General features: G+C 36.0%; 1 protein-coding gene across 1 annotated transcript in view; it reads right to left on the bottom strand.

The window, feature by feature from the left end:
• The window catches only part of LOC131684621 (uncharacterized), a 64,725-nt gene that overhangs the window by 9,318 nt on the left and 37,654 nt on the right, over window positions 1–17,753 (bottom strand). Inside the window, exons 2-3 of the mRNA XM_058967640.1 lie at window positions 14,951–15,251; window positions 14,650–14,887 (exon numbers count right to left, since the gene is read on the bottom strand). Coding sequence (XP_058823623.1) covers window positions 14,650–14,887; window positions 14,951–15,251 — 539 coding nt within the window. The remainder of the gene's footprint in view (window positions 1–14,649; window positions 14,888–14,950; window positions 15,252–17,753) is intronic.

Below are 17,753 nucleotides of genomic sequence, written 5' to 3' on the forward strand. Positions count from 1 at the left end.
ATAGAAAAATGAAATACAAAATTCTTTTTATCGTAATAATGTTTATTTCAATGGAATATTACTATATTGAACAATAAATAGGCGACAAAAGGTAATCCACAAACAACAAACCATAACTTTTTAAGTATTCAAAATAGATATTTGAAGTCTTCAGTAAAGTTATTCGCAAAAGTAAGAGCTACAAATTTGCTGAAGGCATCATTTCGATATAATCACTTCCAAGAAAATTTGTGAAAATATCTCACTCATAGGGGGATTAATCAGCAAAAGCACAATACCAAAAGAAAGGGCGTATTACCTCCATTATATTCTCCGAAGATACTATTGACCTAAAATAAGCCGTTTTGGCGTTAATAATAGATTACATGTTTTTGGTCATATTTCTGGCAATGGGAAATGATAAAAATCTTTCGTCCGCCTTTAATGTTAAATATCTCTTTTGATAATAGCCCGATTTCAACAATCTATAGCTTGTTCGAAAGGTATTCGTTAAAGCTGTCTAAAAACATATAAAGTGTTAATCTATGTTGTCAATTTCGGCAGATAATTTAAAAAAAACTGCAAAAAACGCGAGTTTTGTGGTGTTCAAAATTTTAAACAAAAATTCATGGACACGAGAATGTAAATACACACAATTAAAAAAAATTATGAAAATCGGATGAATAGTTTTTGCGATATCACGTTCACCGCAACGGTACTTTTCAAACAACTTAGTTCCGGGATAATTGCGTTTAAAGTTTTGTGTTAACTCCATACGTGGAAGAACCAGCGCGCTGCGAACGGCTGTAGTTTGAAATCTAGTGCACCGATCTGGATGAAATTTCGCACAGATATTTTCAAAAGTATGCACTTTCAGAATATTAAAAAAAAATTCGATTTTTTGAGTTCCAACTTTGTATATAACCCCTTAAACTAGCGGGAACAGTACATTTTGAATTCCTTTTCCCAAAAGCCTGTGCAAAATGTAAGAGCAGTTGGTTACTCTCCGGGTTTACGCATTGCGTTCAAAGTTTGAATGGGATTTTATATATAAAAATCAATTATATTACATTTACGTTAATAAAGATCGCTTTTTCACTCAATATGAAAAATCGGTTTCATAAAGCTATAGTTCAAATGTTGGTTAACAACTTTGTCAAAAAATTGTTATAAAGATTTTATAACTTATAATTCAAACCAATTGCATAAATTCATTATTTCGCACGCTGCCAGTGTACCATCGACATTTTAAACTTAAATAAATGAGAATATATTTATCGCAGAGACTTCGTACCGAATGAAATATTCAGAATGAATTGCTGTATAACATAGACGTAGTCAGAAAATGCGAAGAAGAAGAAGGGGGAGCCCCCTTCTGTACTCCCCAGTCCGATTTTTTAGATTGTTTTGAATAAGACTAAGAATCATTACGTCCTTGTAAATGTGAACGACTGAACTCTCTTAATATTTTGATAGAACCAATATGAATCATACTACAATCGTTGCTGTGAAAAATATCATTTAAAACATTTAGGATTTACACCAAACTTATGTGTTGCTTTTGCTCGAGGCTAAAACTAACTCAGTTCTTGAGTTCTACCCTGAAGTATATATCAGTTTTTCTAACATCACCACAACTCAATTTCATCAAGATGGTTTGTTTGAAGTATCTATCTTAATTTCGTTCCTAGATTCTCAAACGAGAACGTCAATAGATACAATTCCGGGACTACAAGAAATCTATGGATATGGATTCTTTAAATTCTGACTCTGAACGGCTAAGAAATAGGATTTTAAAAAATGTAAAACTTATAAAACGTTGTACTATTTTAAATGAGAGATTAGCAGAGCCCTTAAATAGCAGAACTCAAACACGTAACATTAATTTTTAATTCGGCGGCATAAACCTGCGTTGAAGATGTACTTCGTATGTTATAGGTACTAAACTATCTAAAAAGGGGGCTGGGGAGTACACGAGCTCCATTCTTCTTTTCATTTTCCGACTACGTCTATGTTGTTAAGCAATTCATTCTGAACATTTCATTCAAAGGTACTAAGTCTCAGCGATGACAATATTCTCATTTATTTAAGTTTAAAGTATCGGTGTCGGTGGTGCATTGACACTGTTGGAAGAAATAATGAATTTCTGTATTTGGTTTGAACCATAAGTTTTAAAATCGTTAAACTATTTTTTTTAAACTCGTAGCTAATTGCCGTCTTCGACAAGGTTAACAAACCAAGGTTTGAAGTATAGTTTTAGAAAGCCGGTTTTGCATATTGAGTTAAATAGCGATCTTTATTAATGTTCATGCAAAATAATTGATATCCCCATATAAAACCCCATACAAACTTTGAACGCAATGCGCAAACCCGGGAAGCAACTGAATCTGTGTTGAAAAATGTCACACGTCGAGCCACTCTAATGGACATCTGGTATATTGAAAAAAAAAAATACTCAGGTAGACAAGATATGCAATTTAGAGTGGCACGAGAATATATGAAACAAATTGAATACCGCAGAACCAAGTTTGAAAAATTCGTAATTCTTCAACGAACTCCTACGCTAAATCTGAATCAAATCTGTTGGAGCATGTTTTAGCACAAATGATTTTAAGTTTGTATGGAGTTTACCATGTGAAAATAATACATTTTCATTAAATCAATAAATGTGCCACCTGGTGCCCCTGAAAAATTTATTGTATGCTACATTTAGTATTAGCCAAATTATCCAATTAATTCAATTTTCACCAACGATGTAGGCACTTAAGCATTGTATAAAGAATAGCTTTTGAACTAGAGTCGTAGCCTATTGCACTCTTCGGGGAAGTTGTACACGGTACTCGTATTTACTGAAATTATGCTATCTTTTTAGAATACATAGGAATGTGTCTACGAAATATTAAATAATATGGATCGCTTGTCCATGTTAAATCACATACAAACTTTAAACCATTTGTGCTAAAATACAGTGCAACCTATCAAATCAACATTTTGCATGGTTGAATGAGGTCGTATAGCGAGTAGTTTTAGATCGGTTTCACTGAATTATAAAATTTGTGCCAGCCTAATATATACTCATGATGAGTACATATTATTATTATTTTATTTTTTTCGAGAGCGAAAAAAACAGATGCATTTACGCTCCCGATGATTCGTTTTGGGTGTAGATGCGTGAACATTGCGATATGTAACATCCTTTGCAATACGAGTACTTTGTTTGCGTTTTTTTTCAGAGGTCTGAAAACACAAAGGAGCCTGTTTGTTATTTCATTAAGATTGGCATACTACAACTGAGTTACAGCTATTCATAGACCGCTACTCATTGACCACTCGTAGGCGGTGCATAGTGTTTGATACGCCGGACCGTTGACTCGCTACACCGTCAGGAAAACTCGATTATCTCGGAGTAGTATTTTTTGAAAAGTTTATTTGCGGCGATCACGACATCTCAGGAAATAGTAAATCGATAAATTCACTAGTGATTCCTTATTATATCAGCTACTTTGTGTACAAAGATAATTTTACTGGAACGACCACATAATTTTTTCTAATCGGAAAACTCAATTTGTGATTCGCATAAAAAATAAGTTGGCCAATAATGGATTAATTTTACTCTCAGTTTGAATAAAATTATCTCAAAATTTTACGATAATCGGACGAAAAATGAGATTTTAGCACATCTCTGAAGCAAGTTAATTCGAAGATTTCTGTTCAATAGAATTAAGAAGAATTGTTCCTACCTTCGAACTTGAAATGGGATGTCTCAAGATCTTCACGGCCAATTGGAGTACTTTTGAGTTCTTTGGAAAGAAGAATGATTGTTTTAAACTATAGATTTAAGCTTTTTGTGCAGAAATCATTCTTGCTTGTTCTGCCTCTAGAAAAAGCAATTGAGAAATTGAATGCCATATCAGTAATTAATCTTTATGCGCCTTACAATTTTTGAGATGGTCTCCCATGGGTCAGTTATCATGGATCTAACTCAAAACTTGTGTAGTTTCAATACGGTTTTATAAGTATGATTTTTAAAAATAAACATAAACAACATCATCTTACTGAAAAATTAGTGATTTTTACTAGTTTTGTCAGGCATTTCTGGTATTCGATGTGATTGGTTACTATTATTGATGTGTATATTAACCCTTAAACGACTAACGCCATCAAATGGAATTACGTGAGAATAGTCGAAAAAAGAATTGTGGAATTTCAAAACATTTAGCTAAAATGGATTCAACGACCCAAAATTAGTCAAAACACAAAACAATTTTTATAATTTGTACGGAGAGGTGCCACTGTGTGGTTGTTTACCAAGTGTCGAACGACGGGCCCTTGCCATCGGTACAGTCTCATAAACACTGGTGTTAAGCTTTTGATAATATAGGGTATAGGGTTGCCACCCCTCCGGGTTTGACCCGGAGACTCCGGTTTTCGGGAGCGATCTCCGGGCCTTCAGTTTAATGGTGGGAAGAAGCATAATTTCATTTTTTTTAAATTTGATTCATTGATTCTTTGCAAAATATTTAAAAAGTAAGTTTACTATTACTCTGATTCAGATTTATTTTGCCCGACTAACCCTTCGTTTCAATGTTGCGAAGATGAGTTCACCAAATATTGCCGATGTGGTCCCCAAAACAATTAAAAACAAATCAAATTTACTACAAATTAAGGAAAATAATATTTTGCTATATGCTACAATTAAAATTTTGCATCCCACTACATCGCTCAAAATGGTGTAAAAAAGTTTTTTTGCTGTAATTTTACCAAATCACTTCACTGTTAATGGTGCTTATATGCAGCACTAGGGTATGGCGGATTTGGTTTAATCCAACTGGCTAGGTCAACATCAAGCGAATTCATTCCGTGCTGTTGCGACTCCTGCAGCGACCCTTAACGATTGGCTAGGGTAGTGAGCTTTGCTCCTTTGTTGGGACCTCTGGCGCTGAATAACCGACATCACATAGTGCTTCCCATGTGATGCCGTTGCCTTGACAAAACTACAAAACCATTCTCAAACGGGAAAAATTTACAGCTTTAGTTTAATGCCATGGAAGAGTGGTGCGCACTAAGCTTGGCAGAAACATAACGCTCTACGGATATTGTGAGATAATTTTGGTAATTTTCTAATTAATCAGTGCTAAAATTTATGACGAGAGTATATATTTGTCTCTTTTTCGCTCAATAGGTAATAAAAAGCGAGCAATCGCTTTGATTCCAATTTCCGTCTAGTTCTACTTAAAGTCCATCCCACCGGTCAGGTCAGTGAAAATCTCCGGGTCGAAGTTTCTCAAGAGGTGGCAACCCTAATCGGGTAGCTGTAATATTGGCAGAACAGTCGGAGAGAAGCTGTGGCGGTGAGGCAATATCGGCCTACTTACACCCAACGGAGCAACAAGTCAACTTACTTGGTTGCTAGAGGCGTGCCCATTGACGTTGTTGGAGGAGCTGTGGTTTTAGTTTCCGAAATCCCTGCTTGGTCACACCTTTATTCTCTAATTCCCGGAATCTGATACCGACAGGCTAAGTGTATGAAACGAATGTCATCGAGTGGAACCGAATCCTTTGGGAATCGGTTTTATAGCTAGATCATCCGATTCCAGTTTCGATTTTACCATTTCCGTCACCGCTTCATCAGGTACTGGTGGGTGAATCCCAAAATTATAAAGCCAAATCGTACTGCGACGAACATGCAGTCATAACTCCTTCTGAGTATTTAACCTTGGTACTAGGTGAAGCGTCCTCGTCACACTCGTCGCGCAGTCTTTGCATCCTGGTTGCTGGAGTCTTTTGTAACTATTATCCTAGAAGAGCTAATTACAGGTATAATTATGATATAAAGAATTAACGCTCCATGATTTGTGTAAAAACGCACGAAGGAAAGAAATGCGGCATCACCAAACCCATTAGCATAACAATACTTCCGGTCTGCTTAGCTTGGAAACTAGGCCAAGTTCATCCGTCCGTATCTTTGTTACGCAGAGCGTCACAAGTTTTGATAATAGCTCAAGACTGCATGAAACGAGGACGACCACACAGCCAGGGGCTCGAAAGGAACTACGTAACCGTGTACCTCTTTCATGCGGAATAGGAGTCCAATTTGGATTAGTAACGAGTTATTGGATACAAGTTTAGTAGACTACGGGGTGTTGTGTTGCACTTCTTCGGTGTGCGTTGAAAAGAAAGAAAAACTTAACTGAACAGTGTTTGGTCGATGATGCAAGAATCAAAACAAGTCTAATCGTTCATGAACGTCTATGGCAGCGGGAAAGGTGAAACCTTGCTAGACCAGTTGGTGGTTTATCTATCGGTTCATTGTGATTATAATCTTTGCATTTAGGAAGTGCTGCAGGTTGATTCTTCTCGACGAACTTTCACGCAATAAGAAGGAAGTTATAACGGTGCAATGAGGGGAGTGTTCATTGCAAAGTGATTGCCGATGATTCGCAATCGAATACGAAGATCGATACCAGAAGTGTATCGATTGTGGTTTCTGCTATGATCATCTAACTTGAAGCCAATGTGCCAAATTGAGCATTTTATTTTCAACGAAGATATTACTTTTCCTAAAAAAGAAAGGTGTTGAAAACGCTCAACCTTATAATCTTTCTTAAAGTACAACGTATTTTATACAGTGGGAAAACTTATAATCAATTGATTTATTTTGAAATGATTAATTATATATGGATTTACTATTGCTGTCTTTCAAAACTTACGACATCTACGAAAACAACACTCATTTGTTCCCAACAAAATGCTTTACGCACTAACCGAATCAATCATCTTACTAGCGGCGGACTGGCTGTAATAAGTCTAGATGTTGGTTTTGCTAATGGGTGACGTATTTATGATGGATTGTGCGTTTCCACCATAGTATAGTTTTGAAATTGAAGTAAAAAGCATTAAGATTATTCAGTTCAGTGGAAAACCCCCCCGGAGAGCCGACAAACTGTCACGATTGCAATCAGATCATCTCAACCGTTCAGTGTTCCGATGATAGACTTCACTTTGAACGAACCGACACGCTTTTCTGATGGAGTCAACCGCAATTCTAAAGAAAGGTTGCAAATTGAACATCATTACAGCAAATTAAGTCTTAAACGTCACATTAAGGTACACTTGGCTGGCATTACGAGGTAGGAAAGTGCCTGCTGACGCGATCTCGAGCATGAAGGAAAATGTCATTGCAATTGGCACTCCAGTGAAGATTGTTTTTCCGTCACTCCAGGTGGCATCATTATTCGGTGCAACTAGAGCGCATCACCGCGGACGGAAGGGCGTGTTGTGTTTGTTTCGATTATTGTGCAACAAAAGTGCTATGTTTGTCACAATATTTTTGAGCATCGAAGGGGAATTACAACAGCAAGGTAGTCGGAAACATACTTCAGCATGTTGCATAATACTGATGTATGAATTTGAAGTGTGGTAAGTGAATGCCATTAAAAATGCACGAAAATTGTTCAGTCAACAGTTTTACTATTTAAATAATAGCAATGAAGAAGACGCGAACTTAATGACGCTATTTATTTATTGCATGTGTTTTGTACGGTCAAAGTGTTCAATAGCCATCGTAAAACTAACTGCCTTTCGAGCGATACCGAACTCTGTGTTTGTCATCAATGCAATAGTAGGGTAACCAAAAAGGTTGATTAGGGACATATTGAATTTCGACCAGGAAATATACAGTATCATGATGAAGATGACCTGCTTTGATCTGACCTCATATTGAGCTACCAACAAAATGTACTCAGTTTTAAATTAAAGTGCTGCTGGTTGCTATGAGTCGCGAGGGTAAGCATGGTAGCCACTTCATTGATAAAAACCCATTTTAATCCACCTAGTGGTGCAATCGTGCCTTTCTCATTTATCCAAACTACGATTCCATGGCTGGTTATGTTTAATATAATGGTGGAACTGTCTATTAGATATTCAGTGCGATTTACACATACGTATAATGAATCGACAGCTACGAACTTGAGTTGCTATGGGTCGACGCATAAACACTTGAAACCAGCGGCGGATCCAGGAGGAGGGCTCGGGGGCCAAAAAATTTCAACTTGTTAAGAAATTTTAAATTAGTCTCTCAACTCAAAATCATTTCAAACCAATTTTTTCACAGGTTTTTCAGACCCACTAGGAAAGTTTATTATTGAGGAACTAGAAAATTTGATTCGCCTGGAGGGGTATTTGATGAGGGAAGGGCGGCTTAGGGAAGGGTGGTGAGTGATGTGGGGGGGGGGGGTGCCCCTCACCGAATCCCCCTAACTACGACCCTATTAAAATACAGAAAACCTATGTAAGTAAAAAAAATGGCCGGGATTAGGTTGACGATGTTCAGAGTGATTGCATAACCTTTCTATAGGAGAAAGGCAAAAATGTGAATTTGCTGTGTGTCAGCACTCTTAAACCCGTAACTCCGGAACCGGAACTCGGAATTTAATGAAATTCAATAGCAGCCTATGGGAATGATAGGAGAAAGGCAAAACTGAACTGGAAGGAAGTGAGCAACCCGAAATAACGAATAAAATGTTTCCTTCACTCTGAATAAACTAAATCTGCAAGATTTGAAATAAGTTTTAAGATTATGTTAAAGGACATAGGAAGTAAACTAAAGGACACTCCTAATGTTGAAATTCCTTTATAATAAGAACAGTTAGTAACGCTACACCAATAACTACCAACAATATATCTAATTCACATGAAAAATCTTATGAATTCGGTTTGTTCAATTTTATCGAGGAAATTACATGAAAAATGTCAGATGTACAATGAACAGTACTACCCAGAGGATGCCATTATATCTCTTTCATTTATTATTATTAATACCATTTTTATATTTATCCGATATGCCTTAAACAGATAAGATGGCTGTTTTAATATGGAACAAACTAGTTGCCGATTTGCTGTTTTTTTCCAACGACTAAACTTTTTAGCTAAGCACCCGAACCGGATGTTTCATTGTTTCAGTGTTGTTTTTTACACTGATAGAACGTCAGTGATTTCAATCTGCAAGTAGGTGATTAGGACATGGATTTTTTTTGAACTAGTAGTTTAGGAACATTGTTTACGATCTTACCATATGACGTTAACTGATTCATAAGGTTTTTACACATAGATCATCTAGTTTTCGTGGTTGTGAATTAGTTCACAAAATCAGAATATAATCTTAATATTTTTTCGTGAAATATTTAACGAAAGTCCGAATATTATTTGTGCCTTGTGAAGCGGTTCATGATTTCTAGTACATTAGTCACGATTCACCATTCCTTCCTTCACAAAATCATAAAATATGCTTCCATATCCATTTCACAGTTAATAGAATATGAAAATTTGTGCATGAATTAAATAGTTTACTGAGTCCACTTTCACAGAATTCAGAGTATTATTCATTTCAGTATTCGTGAAATTGTTTATGATTCTTAGTATACTAGCAACGACTCACCACTCGTGCCGGTAATCATAAAGCATTTCTTTATGGATTCGTGAACGGGTTCATGATTTCTAGGAAACTAGTCACGAACCACTATTTGCTCGAGAAGTAGTTAACAAATTTATATTATTCATCAATTAGTGAACTAGTTCACGAAAATCGTTGTTATGAAATCGTTCGCAATATCATAAAATATGCATGGATTCATGATTTGGTTCTTGCTATGTCTATGCCGCCGAGTATTGAACGCAGAATCCTTCTCTCAGCAAGCCCTTGATAGTCTGGTTCTTTCAACGCCTATGCCTCATGGTCGTACAGAGCGACAGGGAGTAGAATCGATTCGAAAAGAGCAACTTTGTGCGCGTCTGCAGATTACGAAATTTTGCTGACTACGTACACCATAGAAGGACATACATTGCAGCCGCAACACGCATACTTCGAGGCAAGCTTCATTATCACACGTGCACTAGTGATCCAAGATATATGAATTCGTTGACAACCTCGTACCAAACCTAGTAGATTTTCACCTCCAAACCAACACAGCTAGGACTGCCTCTATCAGCTACCACGTACTTCGTCTTGTCAGAGCTTCATGTCAGACCGATTTTCGCAGCCACTTTGAAAGAGCAAAAAAGCCTCTTCCTTTGTTCTGCGTTTAACGCTTTCTTGGGTGATTTATCATAGGAAACCGTGAAATGTAACTTTTACTTTTTGGAACAGCATTATTTTTGATAAATTGCTAAAAATGTCAAAGGTTATCTAACAAAAACCTAAATAACTCATATCCCATTAGCCATAGCTATACACTTTCTTCAGCAAAATTACGCTCCTGAATTCGGCTCAACTATATAAAGTGTTTTCTGTACTTTTAAATTTTTTTAGATACCCAGTTTTGAAGAAAAAATACTTAAAAGCACTAAAAATTTCAATTTTTACTAAGTTTTAATGGCCCTGCCGCTCTTATAATTCCAAATTTGTACAAACTAACTAACCAAACTTCTCCGTTTGGATCTCCAGAAAAATTAAAAAAGCTGAAAAAAATCTAAGACAGTTCAGGACCACATCAACAGGCCGATTTGAAATTTTATCCAAAATCGGCCCATTTTTCAAAAAATCAAAAGTCGCCACCAGTAGGAAGCGTTTTAGCAAACTCACTCCGAAGAAGAAAGTGGTCCCAATACCCTAACCTTTCATTTAAGAAGTGAGCCCGATGACTTTTTTAACATGATGTCATTTTGGGACACCCTACTCACCATCTGAACCGACGAAAATTGAAAATTTTTGGCATGGGAAGATTTTTGAATGCCTAACACTGATATGCATAGCAAGCCTCAATCCAACACAAGCGGAATTTTCTTGACGATTTATCATCAGAAACAATGCAATATGGGTAATTTTGGTATGGCTGATAGGGCATTACAAAAAATTAGCTAGGCTCAGATGCCAAATTCCACCTCATTTAGACAATTTTAGCTCACTTCACTTGAAGTTTTTGAAATTGGTACTAAGGGAAAATATGGAAGAAAAATATATTAATATTGATTTTTAAAGAACCACACAGAAAATTACAATTCATACCTCTTTTTAATTGAAATAACCTTAGTATTTGAATAGAGATTTTTCCGTTTCTCGGAAAATACGGGAAAGTGCGATACTTGGGCCTTTTGTCCCCAAAATCCCCTGCTTTTAAAATTTTTTCTGCTCTGCTGCAAATTTGCAGTTTGCCCAATGTGAAACAATCTTAATTAAACGGAGCTTTTGCGATTTTTATCCGAATACGAGAAGTAGGGGTTATAGGGCCTTTTGTCACTCATATTAAATTTTATCATTTTCTCGTGCATACATTAATCAATTTTCCTAAAATGTCTTACATTGTTGAACGTGGAAAATTCACACGAACCAAATAACAATAGGTGCGTTACCGGAAAAATTCAAAAACATCAAATTTTTTGACATTATCTCTACAAACCACATTTTTTAATTAAATGTCCCAATACCCAGACTTTCCGTATTTTCTTAGAAATGAAACTTTTTTCATGTAGCGTATTTTACACTAGAAGTAGTAAATTAAATATTAATTTATTGTTAAATGGAGTTGACATATGCAATTTAATGGTAAAAATATGTGGAATCGAGACTAAATATCAAAACAAAATTATTTTGTTCCTAAGGATTTTCCACGTTCAACAAAGTAAATAAAAATTGATTGAAAAATAATAGAGATATATGCACGAGAAAATGATGCTATTTAATATGAATGGCCCTATAACCCCAACTGCCAATTTGTGCGTATTTGAACGATTTTGGGCTGCGTATATAATAGAATAGTGCGGCACCCTCCCCAATGGGGCAAGCTCTGCACCCTACGTTGAAAATTTACATCCACCGTCGTGCAAAAATCGAAGATGGGATAATTAGAGTTAGGATAGCAGACTTATTACCAGTTTTCATCAGAAATGCTCTAATAAATTCCAAACGGAGCGGCGATCGATTATAACAGCGATTCTCATCCTGGGGTCCGCAACAACCGAGAGTGGTTTCGCAGGGGTCCGTGGTACTAGAAAGGTTGAGAGCCGCTGTATTATAACAAACAACGAATAATGGGCATTATTTATATAAACAGCTAGTGGTCAAAGTCGATGTTCTCTGCCATTTTATAATCCAAGATGGTGAACCTGAATTTAATCAGGTGCTTTTTTCTTTTTTTATTTCAACAAATATGTAGTCACATTTTCTTTTTTTACTTTTGAACGACATTCTATTAGCTAGAGATTACTGAGTAGGGAAAGTTATGAAAATTTAGAACCATAGTACTTAAGTAAGAGCAAGGATGTGAAATATACAGATCGGAAAACTAGAAATGGCAGGGTCATTAGAAACAGACCTAAAATCTTACGGGTTAATCTTTTGTCTTCTGTTGGCAGGAGTCGAGCTTAGGTAGCATAATTACGTATCACTAAAGTCTACCAACATATCTCCTGGCAAAGACAGACTTGTCTCTCTTTGCCGTGAGAAACCGATTGTATATTTCACATCCTTGCTCTCACTTGAGTACTATGGCTCTAAATTTTCATAACTTTGCCTACTCGGTAATCTCTAGTTAATTGAATGTCGTTAAACAGTATAAAAAATAATCAGGTAATTTAACCATTTCATAACGATACAAACTCTGTAACCACACAATAATCATGCTCTTTATTATGAGAAATCCTCTATGTAGATATTTGTCTCCGTTTTAAAATCCATGGTATCGGAACGATTTTTATAGGTCTAGAAATGATTTACACCAAAATGGCGAATCAATATTCACTATGACGGACTTTTTATTCGAAAGTATGCATTTTTCAGATTGAAATTAAATGAATGAAAATTATTGATATCAATTATTGCTGTTTGTTTGTTTTGGTATACGTTACCACAGAATTTAACCCTAAAAAAGCAAGCAATTTCAGAGACCCGGCTGATTACAATTGTCGCGTTTTAATGAACTTGTATGTAGAAATGGAAACAATTGAGCAGTTCGGGTATTCAATTCTCTCATTGTTAAAACGACAAAGAAGAGGGTTTTAATTTTACTGATTCTTAAGGTCGATGCTTTTTGAAGCTACGATTTTAGCTTGCCTTTTGTAGGGTTATTGTTCAGAAATAATTTTTAGCAACTGTCTACCGCGTCTATGACGTTTTAAATATCCCCAACAACCACAGAAATTTCGTGAATAACGCATTCAATGTTGTTCTCTAGCTCATCAGTTGCTTGCGATTTGTCGCTGTAGACGAGAGGCATCACCATAAAAATCCAAGGATGTCAAACAAACCGCATCATATAGTCACATTTTTAGGATGCAATGGAGTCTCTGGTTCTGCCAGGCTGCTTATCACACTTGTTTGTTTGCAAACAAAAATGAGCTTCTAAAACGGTGATTTTTCGGCAACAAACTGCGAAAAGTTGGCTTGGCCGAGGCGTCATTGTTGTTTAATGATTTCAAAATTTGAATACTCTTGAGTCTATTTCTGGAATAAAGAAACTGGAGAACTTAAAAAATGGTTTCATATGTTAAATAAATCATCAAAAAAAACAAATTCAAAACAAAACTGCCAAAACAGATAGTTCATCAAGAAGGTTCATAAAAAGCTGGTTTGGATCCCTGATCGATTATTTCACTTTTGGTTCCAAATGAAAAAGAAACTCCATTCTTTTATATCCTGAAGTTACGATGCTTATTAAGACACCTTGTGATTAAACAATCTTGAAACAGCCACATTGCGGTACCATTCCAATAATTTTTGTTACCAATTTTGACATTATCTCAATAATGCCACAATTTGCAGTAACATACAAATGACGAAAAATCACAACTTAATAAATATGGGTAATAAACAAAATAAGATTAAACTATATAGTTTCATCCGACCCTATGGTTGAATAATGTTTTGATTGTTTCCGTGTAGCTTTCAAACGGTTTACAATATCGCCTTGATATCAAAGGGAAAATCACAGGAAATTTTATGAGACTTTTGAAAAACTTTGGTTTTGGATGGAGAAATGCGAATAACTTATGCAAAGGTCGTAATAATTGTGTTGTTAAAACAACATTTGAAATATCTCGAGAACTACTACATTTCAGAAAATTTTTGTTATGAGCATTTTGATTTGAAATGACGTTTAGAAACGTATTCAAAAAGAAAACTGAATTTAGTCAAACTTTTTTTTCAATTCAATTAGCTAGAAATTAGAGCCATAGTACTCAAGTGAGAGCAAGGATATTAGATATAAAGATCGGAATACTAGAAGTCGATCTACTTTTACACTACACTGAGATTGCAACAAGGCCAGGCTCATTTGGACTCCATCTGGTCATGATTTTGCATTCCCAGACCCGACAGCTTCGGCCACCACTTCTGCGAGTCGTCTCATAATAGACAGAATAGCGTTGCATGGACTGAACCAGGTTAGTCTAATTTCCAATCATCAGTCCCGCTCTTTCCCAGCCGAATATGAACCGGAATTCTGGCTGGTTCCAGTTCGTGCTCCGGTTCCAACCGATTCTAGTTACAATCGGTTGTGTCATTGGAGCCGGAATGCGAACTGGAATCAGCCAGAATTGCAATTCATTTCCGCCTGAACTTTACTGGGTTGGACCAAGTTTCGAAATTCCCGATATACCATGATCCCGCAAGCGTGTGTATTGCGAGTTTGAGACAAATCCCTACTCTGAGCAATTTGGCAATTTTCGATTCGTACTTACTGCTGATTCTGTGGAAGAATATGCATCAGTGATTGCGGTAAGTTATGGTTCGCGTACTGTTGGATCTGCTGTGGTTGAGCTTGCACGTACACATACTGAGGTTGCGGAGTTAAATAACTGCCGGCAGGGGCACTTCCTCCAATAACCGGTTGAATCAACGATTGTCGAGAAGGCACCGTGTAAGTGGAATGTTCCTCATGAACCTGTGGTACCTTTTGCTGGTACTGGGCGGGATATTCTAAAACAGTTCAGTTGATTAGCGCATTTAGACCTATAATGCAGATGTATTCCAAAACTTTACCTTTAGCGTACACTACTCCCGTCCCGGACGGAACCGGTGTTACATAGTTGATGCCGGCGTGGCTAGTTCCACCGCCGGGATGGTGTTCTATCTGAACCGTATAGTGGTTGTTGCTTTGAACTGACGACGGTCGGTATTGCTGCGCGGGAATAGCTTCCTTTTTGAACGCCAAGTGTCGTTCACTTTTCAGATTGTCTCGTTCAATATCTTCCAAGTTAATAGGCCTGCTCGGAGGGTGCGTTTCGGGTTCTGCTGGTACTAGCGGGAGCACACAGGACCATATCACGAAGCCAAGAAGGAACTGTAATGGTAATGGAGATGCGATTATTTAATGTTTTAATTCGAATACTGCGAATAGACAAACATAGAACGATCAAATGGCCTGTGTTAAGCCAAAGAGGACCAAGCGCCATTTTAAGATACATGCTCTAAAAACGCTATCGCTTGCAACATAGAGCTAGCAACACCCACATATATTTATTTTTGGGAACACAAATAGTAAACGAAAACAAATAAGTGTTCCTTAATTTGCTATGTTAATGGTAAGTTATCTAAAAAAGCATTTTAACATAAAAAATACCAGAAAAAAATTAAGGCGCTCAGTTCGGTTTGGCTTAACGCAGGCCAAATATGAAGTAAAAATAACGTTACAACCATTCAAGTGCTTTTAGGAACAACCAAAATAACAGTAATGGTTCGATGAATGAAGATCAATTTTTACGCCGCAAGTTAGGTTTGAATGTGTCGAAAAAGATTATTCTACCCAAATTTAATTGAAATGGTAACGAAAAGTGTATCGGAATGAAAATTTGAACCTTTTTCTGAATCGGTTTAGTTTCACTCTATTGCATACAGAAAGGCGTTTGCAGTCTTACGCGTTACGCAGAGCTTGAGACCGTCTCAATCACTATACGATAGCCTGAAATCAGTGGTTTTCAACTTTTTCCTTTCCACTTTTTTCACGAACAAAGTTGTTTCTACATACAGAAGAATGTATGCACAAGAAATTTGATTACTCTCTGCTGCCCAAATTTTTGTTTTGCTTAAAAAGCTATTGTAGCTTTTATGTAATGAGAAAATTAAAAAAAATTGTTTCCAGCTCACGAAAGCTACGGATTTTTCATTAAACCCTCAAAAATGCACAACACTGCCATTAGACGAGTTTATTGCTAATAACTCTTATTTTCACATCGTTCACAGCAAAATTTCACAGCAACAGAGGAGTACTAGAAGTTAACACCCTGAAAATATTTTTTTTTATTTTCTCCAAAAATTTAAAAAAAAACATGAACATTTTTACCTAAATTACACTACCTTACACAAAATAGCTTTTTCCTCACTTTCCACAAATTTTCAACTTTTAAAGTTGAATGCATTTTTTTTTATTTTGATTATAGAAGTGTTGACCTTAGGACCATTCACCTCTTTTCGGGTTAGAGAAACCTTTTGGAAAAATCTCTAACCCTATATGCGGGGTTGGGAATCGAACCCAGGTGAGCTTGAATGCATTCAACATAGTGATTTCAAAATGCAAATATTTGTAAGACCGGTCGGAATGCCTTGAAGATATTTTCATAGTGGTGACAACATACAATCGTGTTTCGAATATTTTATAGCGATTTTCCCGTAACCCACCAAAAGACGGAGTTGGACATGCTACATAAAACATATTGAACTCTTGCTTGGAGACGATGTGATTGCATATATTTGTGAATATTGTTATTTTGTAGTAATATAATGAAACTGTCTAGAATAACGAGGCAGCTCTCGCAGAAAAAAAACTAGGAAATTCTCATATGATCCGGAACAATCGTATACTTAGAGGTTCAAAATCTATTGAAATGAACATCACATTACTTCGATTCACAGGTATAGATCACTGATGGCCAATCAAAGATTTTTGGAATATACCTGTATTGTCCACCGCCTATTTCTTAAAATTTACTCTAATTTGTGTTTTTGTCCCATTATTTACCTTTCTCGATATTTTTGTTGTGTTCCAGGTTTTCAATTTTTTTTTCGTTTTTCTCTTTTTTATAGTTTTTTCAGTTATTAGATTTATTCTATTACATTTAATTTAACCGTATTTTTTAAATTTTCCTTCTGTTCATTATTTTTGTTTCTTAATTTTTTCATTTGACGCATTTTGGCATTTCTCTTTATTTCTTCATTGAATGCATTTTGTAGTTTTCATGAAAATTTAATTTATTTTATTTTACCGTTATGTTTATACGTAGATCTACACTGTGAAAATAATGTTATGCATGCATGTCAATTTAAGGAATTATCATAGGGTAAGTGAGTAAAAATGGCACAATTGTGACATTGGGTGGTTTTCAATATTCTATGGTTTGTTGCAACTCACATTGATCCCTGTTTCAACTTACCTCGCTAGGAGGAGATTTGATTTTCAGAAGATTCAACGTCGTTGGTTAAAACAAAGAGAACACTGTTACAAAAATCGAAATATTGATGCTTTGTTATTGATTTGTACTATTAATTCTGATGTAATTTGATACATAGTAAACAGAAGAAAAAAATAAAATTAAACAAATAAACAATCATCGAATGATAGTTGTTGTTACAGCATTTAATTAGCAAATGGTCTGGAAGGTGAAGTAGGGGAAAGTGGTCGGTTGCCGGCACTGGTCGGTTGTTAGCACCCCTATGTCACTTTTCACAGAAAACAGACATGGACATTCTGAAAAATATCATTTGCATGTTATATTAGAACGATCTTTTTGTGCCGATTGCTGCTGATTCTCAATAACCTAATCAATATGGGTATATTTGGAACGGTCTT

This window comes from Topomyia yanbarensis, chromosome 2, assembly GCF_030247195.1.
Source record: "Topomyia yanbarensis strain Yona2022 chromosome 2, ASM3024719v1, whole genome shotgun sequence".
Classification (NCBI taxonomy): domain Eukaryota; kingdom Metazoa; phylum Arthropoda; class Insecta; order Diptera; family Culicidae; genus Topomyia; species Topomyia yanbarensis.